Genomic DNA, 22,011 nt, shown 5'->3' on the forward strand with positions numbered 1-22,011 from the left:
GGTCCCTTGGCCTGAAAAGGAGCTAGGAGCGAATCCCACGGGGAGGAACTTTGACTCGCCAGCAAAGCAGCTCCAGAGACAGTCCTGCCCCGATTCCCCCGGCCAGCCAGGAGCTGTTGTTTCCACCAGCCTCGAGGGGAAGAGATGGGAGTGGGGGGATGAGGGTTGGAGGGTGGGAAACGGGCGAGTTGTGGAACCGGCGGTTGGCACCATTTGAGATTTCCATCCAGAAACGTCACCTGGTCGGCGAAGGAAAATTCCTGGGACCCCCCAGCCCCACATGCCCTCCCCACGGCGGGAAGCAAGTCCTTCCTGGGAAAACGCATCCTTCCAGCAAACACGGCTGGCCCGAGCTGCAAAAGTCCCTGCTGCCTCTTGCGCTCTGAGTAGCCCTGATTCCGCTGGTGGGAGAGTGGCGGGGAGGGGACCCCCTTCCTCCCAGATGTCGGTGGCTTCTCGTCTGCCCCGGCCTTTCCTCTCCCCTCCCCGGGGGACAGGGCTCAGTTCTCTATGGCACAGCCGCGTTCGGAGCCCTTGAAGCAGGCCGACTCGCAGTGCTTGTTGAGGTACGACTTGAGGGCGAAGGTCTTCTCGCACTGCTTGCACTTGAAGTGCTTGAAGGCCGAGTGGGTCTGCATGTGGGCCCGCAGGTTGGAGCGGTCGGCGAAGGCCTTGCCGCAGTGGGCGCAGCCGAAGGGCTTCTCGCCCGTGTGCGAACGCATGTGGCCCTGCAGCAGCCAGGGCCGGCTGAAGGCCTTGCCGCACACGTCGCACTTGTGTTTCAGGTTGTGGGTCAGGATGTGCATGGCCAGGGCGGGCATGGAGACGTAGGCCTTGCCGCAGGTGGGGCACTTCCTGGCCATCTTGCTGTCCAGGCTGCGGTGGGTCTGCTTGTGCCGGCTGAGGTTGGAGGAGGTGGCGTAGGTCTTGCCGCACTCATTACACGAGTGGCGGTGGGTCCCGCGCCGCTGGCTCTCGCTACGTCGCCTGGAGCGGCCGTCAGTGATGAAGAAAGCATCCATGGAGTAGCTGTCTGTGACTGCAGCTTCGCCATTGAAGTAGCGGGCAGAGAGGCTCGACTGGGGACTCTCAGGATCGCTGTACTCCTCGTGAGCTGGGGCGTAGACCGGGTCTGCAGACACCAGCTGAAACCTTTGTTTCTTGTCAGGCTCATAGTCGGAGGGCGTGAGGCAATGTTGGCTGTACCCTGCAGGAGACAAACACAGATGGAGATCACCATCTACCAGGGCTTCTCCTTCCCTATTTGTATGTCCCAGCCCTTTCCTAACTGTCCCATCCCTGTGAGACCCGGACTTCCCTGGGGCAGCCTTTACCACACTGCAGACTTGCAAGAAAAGTGTAGGTGGGTTTTGGATGGAGGTGGGCAAGCCAAAAGAGCCAAGTCTGGGTGCTCCTGGACTTCTGATGAGGGTTCAGAATCTGACCCTGCACCCAAACTTGGTCCTGGCCCGCAGTCTCTGTGGCGAGCCAAATGAGAACCTTCGGCCCGGGGGAGCTGACGGGACTGGAGAGTGCTGAAAACTAGATGAGGAGTCAGAATCAATATCTGAGGGGGATCCACTCCTGAATCCTGACAAGGACTTGGGGAGTGACTGGACCCACAGACGCTTTCCCAGCATTCCCCTCTTGCCTGTTGCAAGGTGGAGTAGGACGTGGGAGGTTTAGTCCAAGCTGTATGGCTGTCCATGCAGAACTGACCTGATTAGCAGAGCTCAGTGTAAAGGGCCTTGCTCTCATATGGAGCGCCCAGTAGCCAAGGCCACATTGGCCCTGTTCTGAGATTGGGGTTTTATTCCAAACCGAAATCTGGTTCACCATAACATTTGCTAACATCTGCGAATCTGTGGGTGCAGCTGGGCCTGGCAGAGTGCGCTATTCGTCTCCTGGCCTGAGAGACAGGAGTCCTTGGGCCACAGTCCCGGAGTCTGACCCAGTCTGTCTCGATGTGCAGCCACCCTGTTCCCATTAGACCTCACGCAGGGCACCATTCCTCAGTCCTGACCCAGCCTCCGTCTATTATCTCTCCTGGCCACACACCACCCAACCAGCTGCTGAGAGAGCCACAAGGAAAGAATCCTAGGCCCGGCCCCTGGTCCATTCACTCCACCTGCCCTTTGAATCCAGACTGCAACCAGCCCCTTTTGGGTTCCATCACTTCCCAGGCCATTAGACAGCTGCTGATGCTTAATTCCTCATTGCTCCACTGTGGCAGACACTCGCAATGAGCTGTGCAGTCTCTCAGTGTCCCTTCCCCCTCCAGAAACCTGGGGAAAACTGGACAAGCCCAAAGTGAATGATCAGGAAGGGGCTTGGGACAGAACACAGAGGCCACCCTGTCTTGCCCTCCATCCCCAGCCATTTCCCCTGGAAACACAGGCCCAGCTTGCTCTCAGCGATATCAGTGAGCGAGCAACCTCTAAATGTAGGAGCATCTGTAGGACGGCTCGTTGGCTGTGGAGCTGTTTTCACGGCGCGTCCCTCAAGAGAATACCAGATTATCGGTTTGACTCTCGCCAGGTGCTTTACTGACAGGGGGAGACTAGAGAGACACGGCGGCACAGAGCCCGGGAGCATGACTCTCCTGGCGACACAAAGGGGGGATGGATGTTGGAGGTTGGGCTTGACTGACAGCAAAGGTGAGAAGACAGAAACGCAGCTGTAAGGAAGCTGCAGGCAGTGAACAAAAGACCAGATGCTCCTGGCAACAAGCAAGACACATGAACCCCCTTAAAAGGAAAGCTAGTAGGGAAAGAACCGGGCTCAGGGATCTGGAAACTCCAGGATGCTTGCCCTCCCGCTTGGAAGAGTCAGAGAGTCTCTAGTGGAACTGCTGGAAATCAAAGCCACCCACCTGGAGGGACTTCAGCTCTGAAATGGTTCTAGCTTTCTGTGCTGGATACCTGTCAGTGGGAATCCAATGGAGCAAACCTGCCTTGCCTCTCAGGGGGTTCTCCCTGCAGCATGCAGGGTGCATGCAAACATTGATCCTGGCTCAGTCAGGGTCCATGGTTAGGTGGACTCCCTCCTGCCCTGTGCTGATCTCAAACCCACAGAGCGATTTCTGCAGGGTCTGGTGTGCTTGTTCACAGGGAAACATTGCCACTGCAGTGCCATGCTCTGCTTCTGTGCCCCATTGGCAGGGATCCAGGGGGGTCCACCCGCCAAGTGAGAGGAGAGGATCAGGACCGTACAGTGCCTGGAAAGGTAAAACTCTCTAATAAGGTGATTCATGAGAGCGATATTTTTGATGCACTTAGCAGCCTTCTGCAGTGTATATTTCATGGTGCATCTTTAACTTAGTGGTCTCAGCCTTTTCCAGACCGGTCCCTCATGTTAACAACAGAACAAGTTTGGGGACCCCCTTATCTCCCTAGCTATTGAGAAATGGAGGGTGGTTTTGACTCTCAGCTTGAGAACCCAGGATCTGACTACAAACTCTACCCGCCTGTAGGAAGCAAACCTCTCTCTGCAACCTGGATATAAACATCAGTGCTTCCAGGCCATGCATCCGGGATTTATTATAACTGGGACCTAACAAAACAGCCCCACAGACACATGGTGTGAAACTGTAACACTCTGTGCAATAGACATCACCTGACCACTTAGTATATTTTGTTGGTTTGATGATCTTTGACCTCTCTGAGCTGATAGAATAGCTGATCTTTTGGGGACTTGGGATGATGTTTAGCTGTCGACTAATGATTGACACGTCCACTTAAAATACTGAGGGCTGAATCAATCACAGGAAGCTGTGCAGCGGTGCATCCACAAAGCCTCCTATTTGTGCATGCAAAACACACGTGCCCCTCTGAACACACAATGAGCTGGCTCACATGTGGCTGGTGCAGGTGGCCCTGACTCAAAAGCCTTTGGAAGTGTGACTTCTACAGCTCATCCACTGCAACACAGTACGTGAGGCATTGAGTTGCTTCTGGCTATCCCATCTCTGAAATTAACATCCCGGGTCTGATGAGGCTGGGTTAGGTGCTGCTGTGCAAACCCCCCAGCACATGCATTCTCACCCCGGTCGGTACGATTTACTGGCCCGATAAAGAGACCCAGATGTTCAGGCTACGAGCTGGGCTCAGTTTCCCCATTAGAAATGTGGATGCCACTGCTGAAAGCAGTGCAGGCTGCTCTTGCTGGCGAGACATGGTAAAATATGGAAGAATGAGCCAGATTCTCAGCTGGCATAAACTGGCAAAACTTCATCGACTCCTAAGGTAACCCTTCAGCTGAGGAGAGATAGAAGAGTGTTCTTCCACTGGCATCAACCTCTCATCTGTATGCTCCGGCACTTAGTTCAGATGAGCCAGGGATTTCTGGGTACATTAATATTCAGCATGTTGATTTGCAAAGACTGATGGCTGTCTGATGTGTACATGTCTATCAATATTCTCCTCTAATAAGGAGAGGGCCTATCCCGTCAATTGTTTATTCTCCATAGGCCTGTGTAGACCCACCAGGAGGTGGCGCTCAGAGGCAAAGGTGCTCTGACGAGCGCATTAGCAGAAGTAACTTCATTCATGGCAGCACCCGGCTTGCAGCTTGCAGCACGGAGAGTGTAGTAAGGGCCGGAGCTAGACCTACTCCTGTGCAGTGCAGCATGTACCAACGATGCTCAGCTTGGCAGGTGGGGGGGCTGAGCCCTATCTATAGAAACCCCTTGAGTTTTCAATTATAAAAAAAATGAATGGAAGCAAGCCTGGATTTGGGCTCCTCCCCACCCTCCATGAAAAAAGCCAGTTGCCAGCTGGGGAATAGGTGGGGTATTGCCCCAGAAGAGCTTGAACTTGGGGCTAAGGAGGCAATTGGGGTATAGAATTGTTTTCCGGGGTGCTGGGGGAGGCATCAGAAAAAGGTGGGGAATCTGCCCTGTGGGGGGAGGGATAGCTCAGTGGTTTGCGCATTGGCCTGCTAAACCCAGGGTTGTGAGTTCAATCCTTGAGGGGGCCATTTAGGGATCTGGAGCAGAAATTGGGGATTGGTCCTGCTTTGAGCAGGGGGGTTGGACTCGATGACCTCCTGAGGTCCCTGAGATTTTATGAGGGGTGGGTGGTGGATACACTATATGGGGTTCACCACAATCTCAGACAATAGACCAGAACCAACTGTGCTCGTGCTGAAAGACAGGTTTAATTAATAACCTGGATCAGCCCACTCGATACCAGCTCCCGCTTACTGGAAACCTTTCCCCCTTGCACCAAACTGTTTGCACTAATTCACCACACTCAGTGCCTACTTACAATCAATGGCCATGACATGATTTCCCATTTAACAGCACTTGGAAACCACCAGTCGCCTACTCCACCGCATGCTCCATGTCAATGAGTTCATGTGACACTAGTGGCCCCATCTTGCCACCACCTAATCCTAATCAATACTCAGCTTTTCTAGAGAGTGCTTCTCGTCCCTGGATTTCATAGTTTCTGAATGAACTCATGAGCTTTATTCCCATTTTACAGGTTGGGCAACTGACTCACAAGGGGAAGGGACTTGCCCCAGGTCACATAGCAAGTCAGTGGCAGGGCTAGAAACAGAACCCAGGTCTCTGGAGGGCCCATGTCACATTCCATGCACCAAACCACACTGTCTGTGGGGGAGCAGAGTTGGGCTGAGAGCTGTCAACCTCGCTGCATGGTTTGTATGTCTGACAATCATTTGAAACCAAGGCAGGGAGGGCCTGGCCAGTGATTTTGCCTATCTCTGCTCAGGGTTAACTGCCACAAGCACTAGCCACTGGTCTACATGAGCACCGCCCCCGTTGCCAGCAGCTGGTGAGTTGCACCCGTACTCCAGCAACGGTGGGAGAGTTTCACAAGATGCTCAGTGGCTTGTCCATGGTCCCAGAATTAGTCCATGGCAAAACCAGGAGCAGAACCCACGTCTCTGGACCCCCACCCCTGTGCCTTAGCCACAAGACCTTCCTTCCTCCTTTAACACTGACATCAAGTGAGTTTGACTGCAATTGGATCAGACATTGTTGTCGCTTGAGCACTCTATTCCTAACCGCCTTGGGGTGCCTGATGAGAATGACCCCAGGTTTCTCCTGTGTGTGGCGACCGAAAGGCACTGTGTGGAGGAGACATGCTCAGGCTCTGGTTTGAGGGAGGAATTCTGATCTTTGCTTTAACTCTGGAAAGGGCAGTGTTTGTGCAGACAGGGGATAAGGCCCTGGTGGGGACGGGAAATTCTTCTGCACGTACCCCTCACTCAGGGCAAGCGACTGCATCTCCTAAGGCAACAATTTTACTCCTCACAAGTAGTTTTAAGAGCCAGTCATGCCAAGAAGGGGTGGATACAGTGGTATCCAGGCTGGGGGGGGGGGCGGGTTCTCCCTCCTGGCCTGCTTCACTCTAAGTGCCAGGTTACAGTGATTGCTCGAGTGTGACCTGCAGTTTCCCCGGGCCCTCAGCCTGCCTAGTTATTGATTTTTTGTCCTCTCCCCAACCTACGCTTCCTTGGCTTCCCAGCTCTGAAAAGACTTGCCTTTTAATCCCTGGAAGCATATTTCTGTCATCTCCTAAGAAGCAGATCCCCTCCTTGCCTGCATGTGGTGTAACCCCCACCCCCACCCCCCGGCTCTCCGGTGGTTTTCCATCACTGCATGTGTCTGATGGAGCTGGCCACCTGATATTTCCCCTGCCCTGGATCCTTCGCCCCCACCCCAGCTCTGCTATGGAGCTGCCTTTCCCTCCCTCCCTCTCGCCTTGTTTACAGAGCGCAGTCACACTCGCTCGGCGAAAAGCCCTCTCCTCAGCAATTTTTCACACTTTCTCTGGAGCACACAGCAAGGTTATTTCCAGGAGAGCGGCACCAACAGCTTCTCCCCGGCTGGCGTGGATTCCTTTCCCTTACATCACCCAGCGCACAAAATATTTCGCACACGTTTTGCTCCACACACACACAAAGGCAGGGAGGAGGGGGATGGAAGGGAGCAGAAAACCTCCGAAGCCGTACAAGCGTTTGTGGTACCGTTACGGAGGTACCCTACATTCCACCCTCTGTCGGCAAGGCGCAGCCTGGGTCTGTCACAACCCGTACAGCCATGGCATGAGCTGAAAATACACCCCCACCCATCCCCGGTGTCAAACCGAGAGATCCGAAGTGCCAACCACAGTACTAAATGCACAGCCCCAAGTGCCATTTGCTGTACCCACATATGCAATCACTAATGCCAGTGGCAGCACCAGGTATTCCTCTTCTTTTGGGCAGTAAATCAATGTTTATTGGTCCTCTTCCAGCTGGGTCACTGACTGGATCTGAGAGGATCCAGAGGCTGGAGATAAACAGACTATGTTCTGTTAAACTAAGTGTATACCGAAAATACTGAATTATGATAACTCTTTGCACTTCTGTAGGGCCTTTGTGGTGAGGAGCTCCAAGTACTGTACAAGCAATAATGAGGGTAGGTAAGTGAAATTACCCCCATTTCACGGATGGGGAAACTGAGTCACAGAGAGGGTACGTGATTTGCACATTGCCATACATACTGAGTTAGTGACAGGAGTGGGATTCGAATGCAGGGGTCCTGAAGCACAGGGCCGGCTTTTGGCCACAGCATCCTCCTTCCCCTCCTTATTTATTTATTCAGGTCTTCTTCTAGGTGCCTAGTGGTACTTACAAATAGAATTAAACGCTACCCCCTGTGCAGGATGGTTGGGTCAGTGGTGCTGTTAGGACACATCAAAACCATCTGGCAGACAATTCATTTCTGTAGAGACCAAACCCCATCCATGGATGTGCCAAGGCCACCTGACTAACTCAGAGGAAGCAAATTCAGACACGAGAGCTTTCCACTGAGTGTGCCTTCTGTTGACCCCAGATAGTTCCATCCTAGGAAGCAATGGCCCAGTTGGCCAGATGATGGTCTATGCGTGATGAGATGGATGGGAAAGGGCAGTTTCTCAAGAAATGTTGGGAATCCCAGGTCTCCTAATGTTGTGGTGTGAACCTGAAATGGGGGGCAGGCCTGGCGGGGTTGTGACAGACTGAATCTCAGAGCACCCTGAATCTCAACTAAGATATAGCACGACCCTTGCTATTTCTCTCTGAACCTGCAGGGAGAGGTAGACAGGTCATCTCAAAATCACTCCCTCTTCTGGGGCAGCCCTGCAGCCTTCTCAGCGTTGTGAAGAAGTGTCTCGATGGGGGTGAAGCTGAGGGAGTCTTCTAATGAGTGGCTGATCTAGCACCCCTCCATGTAAATGACAAGGCTCACATTGACTGCCTTGTTATTTGGATTGAGCCCCGGCCTGTCCTCCCAATTCCCCCAAGCACCCAGGGCAGGCAGGAATGTCACCTTGGGCTGGGTAGATTAGGGCTGGGCATGGTGCTGCAATCCATCCAACACCTCCCCACTTTGCAGCTCACCTCCCCTGGAACCTCCAAACGCCTGGAAGCAGCAGAGGTTCTCTCTACTCCACCCTCTGAGAAGATATCTGGGGGTGCTGCATGACACAGCCCTGGGCACATCTGGGGAGCCTCAGGGGCTGCCCTGTTAGTCGTTTCATGTTGGAGGAACATCTGACTAGTACGGTATTGCCATCATGCCTAGCATTTCTCGCTCCCGCAATGGTGTTGGGCATTCTGGTTATAGGGACACATGTTCAGGGCCTTCTAATGGAGCTTGGGGTGCCCCCGCCCCATTTATTTCAGCCTGACCCTCCTACGCTCCCACTCACCACCACATGCCGCAGGCTGGAGCGTGGGGACACTGGCCATGCCATCCCTCTCCTCCTCTGTTCTTTCCCACTCTCCACCTTTCCCTGCTGCTCTCCCTTCCTCGCTCTTCCATTCTGTTCCTCGTTTACATGAAGCCAACCCCAGGCAGCAGCAAATAGTTCCCTCAGGTCTAGCTGGTGAGGTGACAGCCCCTCGGAGCCATCGCCTGGCAGGGGCTGTGGAGTGCAAACCTGCTGGCAGTGCTTTGAACCATGAGGCCCCCTGGGAACGTGAGTGCCCTTGACCCCATTTCCTCCCAAGATGTCCTTTCTCCCTGCCTGGATCAGCTCCTGTCTCCTGGGGAATTGCTCTCGCTTGTCAATGCCACCACTTGTTCTGCAGTGAACAAGGCAACCAGGACGTGACCCCGAGGCGAGCCCAGTGCAGGGTTTAAGCCCAGCTTCAGCCATTGGTGCCCCAGAGGAAAGCTACAACACAGGGACATTTCCAGCTCAGAGGAAATCGGGGGGGCTGCTCAGGCAGAACAGTTGGCCCCTCTCCCATGTCCTTGGAGGGTAACGAAGTCTGGCTTAGCAAGACCCTTCCAAGGGCAGCAATACCCCTAGGAGCAGGAGGAGAAATTTTGCAACAGAGCAACTTTGAGCAGAGGCTGCTGGGTTCTAGGGTCACCTTGCTAAGGGAGAGACACGTCCGCACACGCCAGCCCACACAGTACACAACCACGGGCACACCGCCCGCAACACAGCGTACGTGCATAGCCCCCAACACAACAGAGAAATGCACCGACACATCCAGACCGGTACACCCCATCTGTGCAAACCCACGCACACACACCCCAGGGCACACACAGTCCATCCACACAAAGGTGTGCACCCCCACACAACAAAACACATCATGCATACAAACACGGCACAGTATAATACACATATGCCAGCACATGCATACACCCCCCCCAACCCACAGACACGTGCATATGTACAATATAGGGCACTCACACCCACCCCCACACACTGTAACTCACACCACACAGAGGCACACACACATAATACTACAAACAGAGGTTCACTTTTAAATGCATATGCTTGTGTACACCCCCCCCCATGCCCCCCTCCAGCTACACCTACAGAAATACCCAACACCCTCACAGGAGACGCCGCTTTTCAAGTCCCGGCGGCTGCCCGGGGCCCGCTCGGCACGTGGCCTCCCGAGTTCGGGGTTCGAACCGCCGCACTCCCGAGCCGCGAAGGGAATCCTCTGGCCGGGCATTTCCTGCCCAGTTGCAAACCCAGCGGGCCGGTTCATGGTCGCAATTATTCTTTAGAGGCGACCCGGAGTCTCTCTCTTTAGAGGCTGCGGAGGTCCGGAGGCTCCTGCGCACAGACTCCCCAGGGCCCGGGGTCAGCTCCACTCCCGTCAATTACAATCCGCTGCCCCCCTGAAAATAGGAGCTGCGGTGTCGGGGGGAGGGGGGGCGTAGCCTCCCAATAATACGCTCCGCTGTGTCAGGGACACAACCCCCCCTCCGACAAGCCCCGCGGCGCTGGGGGGATGCTGACCCCGTCGGAGACGCCCCGCCTTGTGCAGGGGACCCTGGTTCTCGGGTAATACGCACTGCGGGGTAGAAGGGAGCCTCCCCCGGTTCCAGCGGCCGGGACCCTTCTCCATCCCGGGCCTCAGCCACTTACCATTCTCGGCCCCGGGGCCGCTGCCCACCCGGGACCCGGCCAGCACATAAGCAGCTTCCAGGGGGTGGTAGCGGGGAGCCGGGACCTCGCAGGGCTGGAGAGCGTCCGCTTTGATCTTCTTGACCAGGAAGGAGCGGGGCATGGTGCGAGCTGGGGGGCTTCTCTCCTGCGCTCCGAGGGGATCAGCACTGGACAGCTCCCTGCGCCGGCGGCGGGCGTGGGGGGAGCCGGCTGGCGCTCGCTGAGCTCAGCACTCAGGGCCCGCGGTCTTTAGATGGGACGCAGGCTGGAGATCAGGCGGTGCTTTGCTGAGGAGCTGAATCCATCACGCGTCCCCCAGGACAATCATCGCATCCCCGCTGAACCGGCTGCGCAGGGTGGGGTGGGGTGGGGTGGGGGAGAAAGGGAGGAGGGAGAGAAAGGGGAAGAGACAGAGAAAGTGTGTGAGTGTGTGTGTGAGAGAGAGTGAGAGGCGAAGGGGGAGAGAGATGGGTAAAGTGGGTGAAAGAGAAAGAAAAAAGGAAAGAGACGGAGAAAAAGTGAAAGGAGGAGGGGCAAGAAGGAAGACAAGGGGGGAGGAAATGGGGGGCGGAGAGATGGCCCACTGCCCATCTGCTTAACATTTAGACACACAGCCCTTGGTCTGAGTCTCAGTTCAAGGGGGGGGGGGGGCGGAACAGGTGTCAGGCGGGGGCGGTACTCAGCTCTGAGACATGCTCCAGAATAAAGAGAGAACTTCTTCAACACACACACACACATTGGAAAGGCACACCACCCCGGGGCCAGGACAATCATCCACACTGTCCTGCAACCCCATGTTCTGGGGCAGGGAATATCCAGCCACGCAGTGAAAGCCCCAGGCAGTTCATTCTCCCCCGGCTGGGCGGGTGGGTTCTTTAATTCCCTTTCTTTCCTCCAGTCCAGCCACAGGCAGACAATAGAGACGCGTGCATGAGGAAGAGGAGAGAGGAAGTCTGAGAAGGAGGGGTGCAGAGGGAGAGAGGCTGTTCAGATGAACTCTCTGGCTCTGTTTCCTTTGTCTTGGTGCAACCAGTGTGTTTTAAGACCCTGTGAATAATACAGTCTAGCTCCATATGCTGGGGGAGGGGAGTGCATTTTGATTTCCCAGTTCAACAAAGGTGGGCAATAAACAGTGACCCAGGCAGATCTAAAACAAAAAGAGGGGCTAGTCTGTGGTATTGTTCCCCTTTCAAGAAGCTGGGTTCTTTGCCTTCGCGGCTAGAGCCAAGCAGGTTTCAGGCAGGCTTCTGCCTTCTGCAGAATGTGTTTGCTTTGCAGAAATGCATGCACATGGCAGGTTCAGGACACCAGGAAAGAGATTCTGCGAGGACGACCTTGGAGAGTCTCAGCACTAGCTGGGCAATCAGTGTTCGTTCCTGTGGCCCAAAGTTAGGCCAGAATCCCAGGGAAGGGAGGGGGAGTAAGGAGTTCCAAACTGTCCATCAGTTTATTAAATGCTTTTGGCCTGCCCTGAATTTGTCACTGCTTGGGCCAAATTGTTGATTGGTGTCACTCCACTGAAGCCAATGGAGTTACACCAACAGTGAGTTTACTCCCCTATTGCAATAGTGCAAGAATATCCCAGCTAGCGGAGGCCCCATCAAATCCCCTTCAAGGAGCTGGGTTAGCACAAAGTTTCACATTATTTTCCTCCTCCCACCATTCCAGGAGTGTCCTCATATGACAGGTAGATAATTTGCTTCAGAAACACAATTTCAGACTGAAGTACTATAAAAGCCCTTGCAAATACTGTCCCTTTCTGCTCTACATTGAGCTGATCCAAAGGGAAATCCCACTTCAAAACTTCAGTGTTTACACAGAGAGCTCTGATGGGTACGTTTCTCGAATGGCAAACAGGAGACACACCAAAGAACCCCTGTCACCTAGTGGAGGGGTTTTGTGTGTAAATTTTCCACATCCCTCAGAGACACTCCTGGGGTTTATGGACCTCTCTGGACTCAAGAGCAGAGCCTGTCATCTTCTGACAATTTATCCCTGAATTTCTAGATGGCTCACATTTAGGGAATTTTGTTTCTGAGAATTAAGGAGGGGTAAAATATAGGGCTTCTGATGAATCACCTCATCAGACCTCAGCTATGAAGCCACAGCCCCTAGACTCGATTAAGTGTGGGGCTAGGAGCTGGGAGTGCCTGAATTCTAATCCTGCATCTGCCATTGCCTTGTTCTGTGGCCCTGGGCTACTCCCTTGTCCTTCAAATCCATTCTCAAAACTAATGTCTGCTACAGACCCACCCCACCATTAAATTAACAAACAAACAGGACAGAGCCTTCCTCTGGATCCTCCAATGCACTGTGCTTTGTGTTGCCTGTGTACTATGCTTGCAAGCTCCTTGGGAAGGGACCAGGGTGTCTTCTGCACTTTGTCAGCACTTAACTAATACTAGTTCCTGATATATTTGCCAGCAGCCACCGAGAGCAGAGCCTGTATGATGGGGACACTTACACACTTCACAGGACTTTGCAATGGAAAATGCTCAGCAGTATAACAATCAATGAGAATGCCAGCCAAATATTCGAGAGAGACAAGGTGGGTGAGACCAGCACGGTTACAACTGCACTGCAGTCAAATGTCGATCCTTCCCGCATGAGGCAGGTCAGCTGCAGCACCTGGGCTAGGGAGTCAGCTGTGGTGCAAACAACTTCCCAAGCTTTTCAGGCCCACTTCAGGGGGCCTGCGCTTTGTTTCCAGGCTGAGACAAGCGCTGCTCCACTCAGCTGCTCACACCTGGTTCAACGAGTTGTTTAAACTGTCCCCAGCCTGTTATAGGAGCTGTCCCAGCTGGCCCTTATGGCCTCCCATACAGTGTTATTAGACTGCTCACTCCTCTCATCTCTCTCTCTTGAGGGTGCTTTGGGCTGTCCTCTCCTGGGGTGTAGTGTCTGGTCTCTATCCAGACTGATCTAGAAAACCTGAGCTATGAGGAAAGATTGGAAAAACTGGGTTTGTTTAGGCTGGAGAAGAGAAGACTGAGAGGGGACGTGATAATGGTTTTCAGGTTATAAGGAGGAGGGAGTTAAATTGTTCCCCCTGTGCTCTGAGGCTAGGACAAGAAGCAATGGGCTTAAATTGCAGCAGGGGAGGTTTAGGTTGGATGTTAGGAAAAAACTTCCTGTCAGGCTAGTCAAGCACTGGAATAAACTGCCTAGGGAGGTTGTGGAATCTCTGTCATTGGGGATTTTTAAGAGCAGGTTAGACAAACACCTGTCAGGGATGATCTAGATAATACTTAGTCCTGCCTTGGGTGGAGGGGACTGGATGACCTCTTGAGGGCCCTTCCAGGCCTACATGTCTATGATTCTATGATATAGAGACCAGTGATGGGTTTACTATTATTTATATTACAGCAGCACCTACAGGTCCAGACCTAGATTGTACAGCACCTAGCACAACAGGGCTACATAAACACATTAGAAACCGTCCCTTCCCTGGAATATAGCGGCCCCTAATCTATCCCCCCGGCACAGAACCGGTTTCATGAGTCCCAGTCCAGCGTCTCGTCCACTAGACCCCACTGCCTCCAGAGTGTCCTAACGCTGCACAGAAATGGGCTGTGATCAAAGCAGGCCTGTTCTGAACTCAGGAACAGACTGGTCTCATTGACAGAAGTTTTGCATTTGACCTGGGCCTGGGAAATGCAGTGAAACACCTCGTACCGTCTAGTGCAAAGGAGCCTCGTTGTTCTGTAGAGTGGTGAGATGGCTCCCGCTGCCTAGACCGCGCCACATCCTCCCACCTCTCACACTGAGAGAGGCCTGCCTCTTTTACCCACTCAGACTGGGCTTAGGGGACTATTTGGTCACCCTCCACCTTTGGTCACCAGGCAGTGGAGAATTGCATCACTGTTGGGATGGGCTAAGTTCATGTGCGGGTGTCCTGTGCAGAGCAGCTGATCAATCTGGAAAACTGTGTTCAGGAAAACTCAGAGCACCATCCTCTCCACCCAAACACCCTGATGTGAACCTTTCCCCACTTAGAAATTCTCTTCTTGTTCTCCTGCAGACTAAACTTATTTCAGAGACCCAGGGCTTGATTGTACTCCCCAGATCCAAAAGCCCTTGAACTTTGGTCCGGATTCAGATCTGAGCTTCTCAAATGCCACTCTCTCTATAATGGGCCAAAGCAAAGCCCAGGATTCAAACACCCCCTGCGCTTTGGGGAAGTTCAGATCTAGAGCTGCTCTGGGGCTTCGACTTAGCTCTGCTCTTGGTCTCCTCTCTGCATTTTTCAGAAGCCTCTGACCAGGCAGGCTGAAAGAACAGTCCCCTCTCCTTGTGACATCACACCCCATCTGTCTCTCCAGCAAGGACCCGTGACATCACAGGCTGGACAAGTTCAAGGTCGCAAGTCCCCTTAGGATGAGCTGAGGTCACATCCAGATGGCATCCCTTTCAGGGCTGAGCCTGGAACCTTTTATTCAGATGCCACTGGTTATGCTTTGGCCTTCCCTGCCCCCTCCATGTGTGGAAGGATCCCTGTGCTTTCAAGCCCTGTGTCCCTTATTTATTTATGTGTGTGTGTGTGATTTCCTTCCTTGAAGGCACGTTAGTAGAATAGGCAATTACTCACGCCCTAGTTGTGCCGGGATGCCTGCCTGCCCAGTGTCCTGTGATTTCTCTCTCCCCGGCTGTGGTGTAATAAGTGAGGTAATTAAGTGTAAATGACAAGGAGGGGGAGGAGGGAGGGCTGAGGAGAGGGAAGAATAGGAACTCCACTCTTTTCAGAGGCAGGGGAGTGAGATAATGTATGTTAATAACCTGCAATCAGTCCTGCTGAGCTGTGCAAATACTGCTGACTGCTCTGTAACCCACCCCCCAAAGAAAGAGAAAGAGGGAGGCAGAGAGAACCGAGAAGAAGGAAACGGATCCTTTCTTCTGAAATACCACTGGGCCAGCTCTCCATTCGTGGCGTTCTGGGCAGCTGTATGGAAATAATTTCTCTCTCGCTCTATTTGAATCTGATTCTTTCCTGTGTCTCATCTCGGGGGGAGGGGGAAGTGGTGCGGGGAGCAAGCGGAGTGTCCCCTGTAGGGTCACAGGGAATCCTGCCAGAATGGGCAGGCGCTGGGCTTTGCAGGCTACGCGTGGAGGGGAAAGCCCCACAGGCACTAGGCTGGAGGCGTGCACTGAACAGAGATGAGCTTTTCTCTGGGAGCGGCTGCCTGCGTGCCCCGAATGTCTGGGAGAAGCACGTGTGGGTTGGCTAGGAACTCCAGGACTTTGCGTGTCTCCAGCTGGAAAGAAACGAGCTCACCAGTCTCATCTGGGTGGACCCGGGTGATGGAGGGGAGCCTGCTGACCACTTCCACCAGCCCCAGCAAGTCCAATCCCCAGGCATTCACCCTGTTGCAAGCCTCCCCACCACCACGCACACTGGAAACGGGGCTTGCATTTCTGCTGAGCCAGCGCCAGGGCCCAGGGCTTTGGGTGCTCTTGGAAAGGACCAGTGCTGCCTTTACCTGAAGACGAAACAACCCCACTCAAGGGGCTGAAGCCCCCTCCCCTCATCGCTGCCATGGCAAGGGAAGAGGTGGGAATGTGAGAATCTGCTGCAGGGAGCAGAAGGGTGCAAACAAGGAGGGAGAGTGACTGGCAGGGTGGGCCCAGGCATTGCAAGAGTAATGGGAGGGGACTGAGCAAAGCCCACTGAGGCTGGCAGGGGAGATGGCCCGGGAAATGGGTCATTCACAGTGTTTGAGGCCACAGGTTACCAGTGTTTGTTTCTTGTATTCCTCTAGCGGCCTGAGGTTCCAGTCTGGGGAGGTGCCCTGTGCTGTACAGATACACAGCAAGAGGTGGTCCTTGCCCCACAGAGCTTACACTAGAAAGGATGCTGCATTGTCGGGGCTGAACTAGATGACCTCTCTTCAATGTCTATGAGTCCAGGAAGTGCAAGATATACTGTCTTCAGTGTTCCTTTCGCACACTCCAGGGGCTGCAGGAACTGAAGCCTAAGGCCCAGACTTGGACAGTCACACGCAGGATTTGTGCAATTGCAGTGATGGAAGTCTGGGCCTAAGCTTTCCTGACAGGCTTAATGAGACAGGAAACCATGGGCAGTTTGCTGCCCTTGGCACAATTTGCAGTGGGGCTTGCAGGGTTAATCATTCTCCTCCTTAAGTGGAAGTACAGGAGTGACTTAAAAACAAAAACCTTGAACATGGAGCTGCAGGAGGCAGCTGAGAGAGCTCACTGGCACAAACTCAGCTTCCAGAGCTTTGCTCCGTGACTCCCATTAAAGCCAATGGGACATGTATAGCTCGCAGCCTCCAGGGGATAGACATGGCACTTACCAGAGACAACCTGTGACTGCCGATAGTGGGGGGACAGACAGAATGAGGGCAGCCATGGGGGCGACCTTGCCCCCGCCCCACACGTCCCCTCTGTCGCTTAGTGTCAATATATTGACCATTGCTCTTTTCTGTCTTCTGCCCAGCCTGCCTCTCCTGCTTCAGATCCCTCTTAAAAGCCTACCTCCGTGAGCAATTCCGCCTCCGTGCTCCTCCTCACCCGTCTCCACATCACCTGCTGCCGAACATCTGCCTTGTAGGTGTTTGTCTTGTTGCACGGAGGACTCAGCGCCTGTTGACGCTGGTGAGGGTTTTGCCTGAATGAAGACTGAGTTGAAGTGAGGTACGGATGACAGGAGCTGGCCTTACCGCTGGGAAGCACTGTGTGAACTTTGGGAGATACGAAAATTCTCTTGTCACGACCAAATGTTCAGCCCGGCCTCTGATTTTGCACATCCAATTTTGCTCAAGCAACTGACTGCACCAGCTGAAGTGAGCGTGCATCTATTTTGCACCCAGAAACAGCCATACGCTTCGGGCCGTGGGCTGCCCCAGTGCCTGATTTGCATATGGAAATGCCGTTTTTGCACATGTATCTGTGGCGGGCACAGTCAGTTGCACATGCAAAAGTGGTCAGGCGAAATCAGAGGCGGACTAGACGCTAGCTGAAAAGTGGCCCCTGGGTGGGGGGTCTCTGGTGGCCAGGCAGATACGGGGGAGGTGATTAGGGTGCAGGCAGTCTTCAGTAAGGCAAAGGGGAGACATGGCTAGGGTTGCAGGCTGCCTCCTGGGCAGCGTGTGTGGCCACTGCTCCTCTGGCTTGTGTCACCCCCACTTCCTTCCCTAGACTCTAGGGGGTCACTGCCCAGTCTGACGTGCCTCGGGCCTTACACCATTTGCATTTCTCATGGAGGCTGATGCTAGGAGGGGCTGGTGGGGGGCCGAGCTCCCAGGCGGAGAGGCACGTCCTCACCTGTTCTGCTGCATGTGTAGAGCAAACCCGCCCAGCGCACTGAACAATGGCCAGTGACTCCAGCTGCAGGAGGCGCCGTCCCAGAAGCATGTGGCCCTGATAACTCGCAGTGACTCACAGAAAGGCTCTTGCAGAGGGGCTTGCCAGGGGCTGCAGCCGCAGGCCAGAGGGTGACTGCAGCTGACGAGTCTGTATGGCCGGAGCAGGGAGCTGAGGCTGTCTGTGTGACAGGGACGGGGGGGGGCGGGGTTGTCAGCCAGCCAGCCCCAACAGCAGGGACCTAGTAGGAGCAGGGGAACCATCTCTTCCTGTATGTGCAACAGCAGTGGGAGACAACAGCCACGAAAGGGGTCACCCTGCTACATGCTCACCAGCCAAACTGTGGGCATCTGCTGGGCTCCGTCTCCTGAACATAACACAAGGGACAAAGGCCACGAGCACTTCACTCAGCTGGATTTGCAGCTGCTTCCTCTGTGCGTGGAGGGCAGCATGGATATTCAGACAGCCTGAGACCCCTCTCCTTTCCTCCCCCCACCCAAAAGGGAACAGGTCCTAGATCAGATGCAGCCCCCTGCCGCCGCACAGCATGCTCCAAGTTCCAGGCTGTCTACACCTTGGCTTGGGATTCTGTGGGGCTACGATGCTTCTTGGGGCTGACACCAGCTGAACCCATCAGGATGGTTCTGAACTGGCACAGGGGCTGGTGTGCCATGCTGCCTGGAAGCCTGGGGGCACAGAGGGCTGAGTTGGAGCCCCAGACTCCATCCCCAGGGTGGCAGGAGGCTGTGTCACAGTGCCAGGGGTGGGGTGGGGCTCTCCCCCTTGGAGATGGTCTGCGATCATCATCTATATTTCGTACACTGAGGCAGGAAACGCAGCTCACCTGTGCCCCCGGCTCCCAAGGAGTCCTGTGCCTCGCGCTGCCCTGTTGGAGATCTGTGCCGGACCCCAGCTCATTTACCCCCAGCACTCCCATCCCGACTAGCCCTCTCCCATCCTTCCGCTGCCCGGGCTGACAAATGGTTCCTCCCAGCCCGCCCTTTATCCCTCTTATAAGCGTGAAATGAAACATGGCTGGGACCCGTTGCATAAGGCTGCTGCTAACACAACACCTGTCAGCGCTCAGCCTCACTCAGGATGCCGGCCAGTTAATCATGCCCGTGCCGGGATTCGTAGCCAGATGGGCACAGGGACAAGCAGACAGGCAGAGCCAAAGAAGGTGGGAGACGCAGAGGGCGCGATAAATCTAGGCAGGGGACACAAGTGGGCTTGAGAGATGGGCATTGCAGGGGGTGCATTTGGGTCCCCCACAGGACGGGTGCCTGACAAAGGGACAGGAATGGGAGTCAGGGGCCCAGTTCCCGATTCTCCCATAGTGTGACCCTGGCCAGTTACTCCACCCCCTGGCCTCCGGTTCAGATAAACCCAGTGCCATGGTGCCACGCCATGGCCCAGCCTCTCCTGCTTCCTGCTCTGCGGAGCCTGCAATGGCCTCTCCTGGTGGGAGACGGACGGTGCTCTCGGTGCTGAGGATAACTGAGCAACCCAGTGTCATCCAGGGCATGGAGGTTGATGGTGAAATGCTGGTGGCACCAGAATCAGCTTCACTGGCTCTTGCTGAGGGCCAGAGGCTTGGCGGCTGCTTTCACATCTGGGACTGGGAGGCACCATGCTAGGTGAGCATCCGGAGCTTCACTGCACTGGCCTGTGCCTAGGGCAATGAGCAGCGCCTTCCCCAGCTGGAGTGCACAGAGAGGTGTGGCACGGCCTGAGGCCAGAAGACGACATCCAAGGTGCATTGCAAGACACAGCAGGACCATAACGAAGGGGACAGACTTCCCAGCCCTGCCCTGCTGTGCAATACACAAAGCATCTGGCTGGCCCACCTGGGTCACGTGAGGGGTCCTGCGCCATTCCACGCTGTGATGGGATGAGGTGCCCCATGCTGCAATGGGCTGGGGTGAAACTGGGCTCAGGACATGGCCCAAAGGGGCCCGATGCCAGCATGATGGACATCTCTCCTTGGAGACCTGCGGAGAGTAGGGGAAGGGAGAGAGCGGGAGCCGTGGAGCCATGCATCATCCTTGCAGTGCAGACCAGGGCTAGGCCAGAGTTGGAAGGGGGTAAGTTGTCCTCCCCAGGCAGACAGGCCAGTCCCCATATCCCAGCTAGAGCCTGGCTGGCGGTTTCTGATGGGGAGCCCAGGAGCAGGGCTGGAATCCCAGCTCAGCACTGAGGTGGACTGGCAGAGCTTGGTGGCATGAGAGCAGGGGCCAAGGAAGGAGGCTGGCAGACGGCCCGGGGCTGGAATAACATGACTTGCACATGGCAGGATTTAGGTGCCGAGCAGAGCTGGGCGGAGGGCCCGGTCGGTGGAGCTGGAGTGGAATGCAGGACGGAGGGCCACTGGCAGAGGAGCAGGGAGGCACAGGGCTGGCGTAACCAGGGCAGTGCTGGGCAGGGTGGAGGTCCGCTGACAGTGGTGTGTGGAGAAGCTTGCACAGCACACCTGCCTGCACCATGCCTGGTATCCAACTCACTTTTCATGAACGCTTCAATTCTCTGAAAGAGGGGACAGAATCCGTCCCCTCCTCTGCTGCCTGCGGCTGGCACGTTAATCACCCCACCTTTGTGTTGCATTTCCCTCTGTTGGGCACACCTGTCCCTGCACCAGCTTCCCTGCCTCCCTCAGGCTGCTGGTAGCCTTGATTTAAGAGCGGTTACCAGGCCCCCCAGCACTGCTCAGGATGGGGTTTCCCCTTTACATCTCACCAGCTGGAGCTGTGTTGTTTGGTGGGAAAACCTGGCTCTGTGACTGAGCTGAAAAGAAACCGAGAGGTGCCTTTAAATGAGAGCAAACCATCCCCCTCTTTGTAGGGGCAGCTGGGGAGAGCTGCTCGCAGGACCTCTCCAACGACAACCTACACAGCACACAGAGGAGGTGCCAGTGAGCCAGGCCAGCTAGCCCAGAGCCTTGGCACCGATATTGGCCAGCACCTGCTGCTTCAGAGTACAAGGACCCTTGCAGTAGGCAGTGATGGGAGAACCTTCCCTTCTAACTCCTGAGAGCTGAAGGCTGGCTTGTGCCCCAAAGCAGCCTTTCCCAAACTCTTGTTTATTTGGACCTTATCGTTTGGAACTCTGGATGCTCTCGTTATCCAAGCAAACATCCAAGGCTTTTTTCAACCGAGCTAAGCTCTTGACCTTGATTAAATCTTGTGGCAGAGAGTTCCACATACTAATGGTGCACAGTATGAAATAGCAGTTCCTTCGCTCAGTTTTACAAAACAATTTAAAGGCTCTGCAGCACCCCACCTTATGCCCCTCGCTCCCCTCTGCTTTCCAGTGCCTCTCACACCCCACTGATCCCTCCAGTCCAAACTGGATGCTGCCTCTCTGGAGTACTTAGTGGTAAGAACACGGGGGAAGGGGCAGACTTAGTTATTGCTAAGGCTGGGCGTGGAAGTGCAGCAGGTCTCTTTGGTGAACACGTTGAAGGAATTTGAACTCCAAACCTGGCTCTGGATCGCAATTTTGCAGATGGCTTCCATCTTTGTAAACCAAAGAGCCAGTTCAGCTCAGCCCCAAGTGAACGGGGGTGGGCGTGTATGTTAGTAAATCCATCTCTGAGCACTGCATGCTCTCTTTGTCTGGTATCATGTCAATTACAAACACAGCCCTGCCAGGGACTGTGGGCACAATGTGGTGGTCCCCTAAGCCCGGCTACACTTATGGCGACACTTAGACTAGGTTAACTGTGCTAACCTAGACTTCAGCCTTGGTATGAAACATGGTCAAGAGTCAGTCTACACTGCAGGTTGCAACCACATAGATGCTGGTAACAGGGTTAGGGAGAACCACTTCCCTGGCATGGCTGGATCTACAGTGCAGCCACAGCCTCTGAGAGCAGCCCTGAGCCTGCGGCTGTTCTTTCCCAGACAGCCACCAGGGCAGACCCCAGCCCGCCCAGATGTAGGGCCCCCCCCCACTGCACTAAACTAGTGCTCCCCACTGCTGTCCCTCCAGGAGATAACCCTGAGCATGTCTACCTGGCCTCTAGGACTGTCTCAGGCAGGAATCCCTCTTGGATATAAAGAAAAGGAGGACTTGTGGCACCTTAGAGACTAACCAATTTATTTGAGCATGAGCTTTCGTGAGCTACAGCTCACTTCATCAGATGCATACCGTGGAAACTGCAGCAGACTTTATATATACACAGAGAATATGAAACAATACCTCCTCCCACCCCACTGTCCTGCTGGTAATAGCTTATCTAAAGTAATCTTCAGGTTAGGCCATTTCCAGCACAAATCCAGGT

General features: G+C 54.6%; 1 protein-coding gene across 1 annotated transcript; it reads right to left on the minus strand.

Moving 5' to 3' along the window:
• Positions 1–500: 500 nt before the first annotated feature.
• Positions 501–10,533, minus strand: SCRT2 (scratch family transcriptional repressor 2). Its single transcript, XM_077832399.1, has 2 exons — positions 10,410–10,533; positions 501–1,207 (listed from the first exon to the last, which is right to left on the minus strand). Exons 1-2 carry the CDS (start codon positions 10,531–10,533, stop codon positions 501–503), a joined length of 831 nt encoding a protein of 276 aa, XP_077688525.1.
• Between the last annotated feature and the right edge of the window lie 11,478 nt (positions 10,534–22,011).

The sequence above is a fragment of the Eretmochelys imbricata genome, chromosome 13 (assembly GCF_965152235.1).
Source record: "Eretmochelys imbricata isolate rEreImb1 chromosome 13, rEreImb1.hap1, whole genome shotgun sequence".
Classification (NCBI taxonomy): Eukaryota; Metazoa; Chordata; order Testudines; family Cheloniidae; genus Eretmochelys; species Eretmochelys imbricata.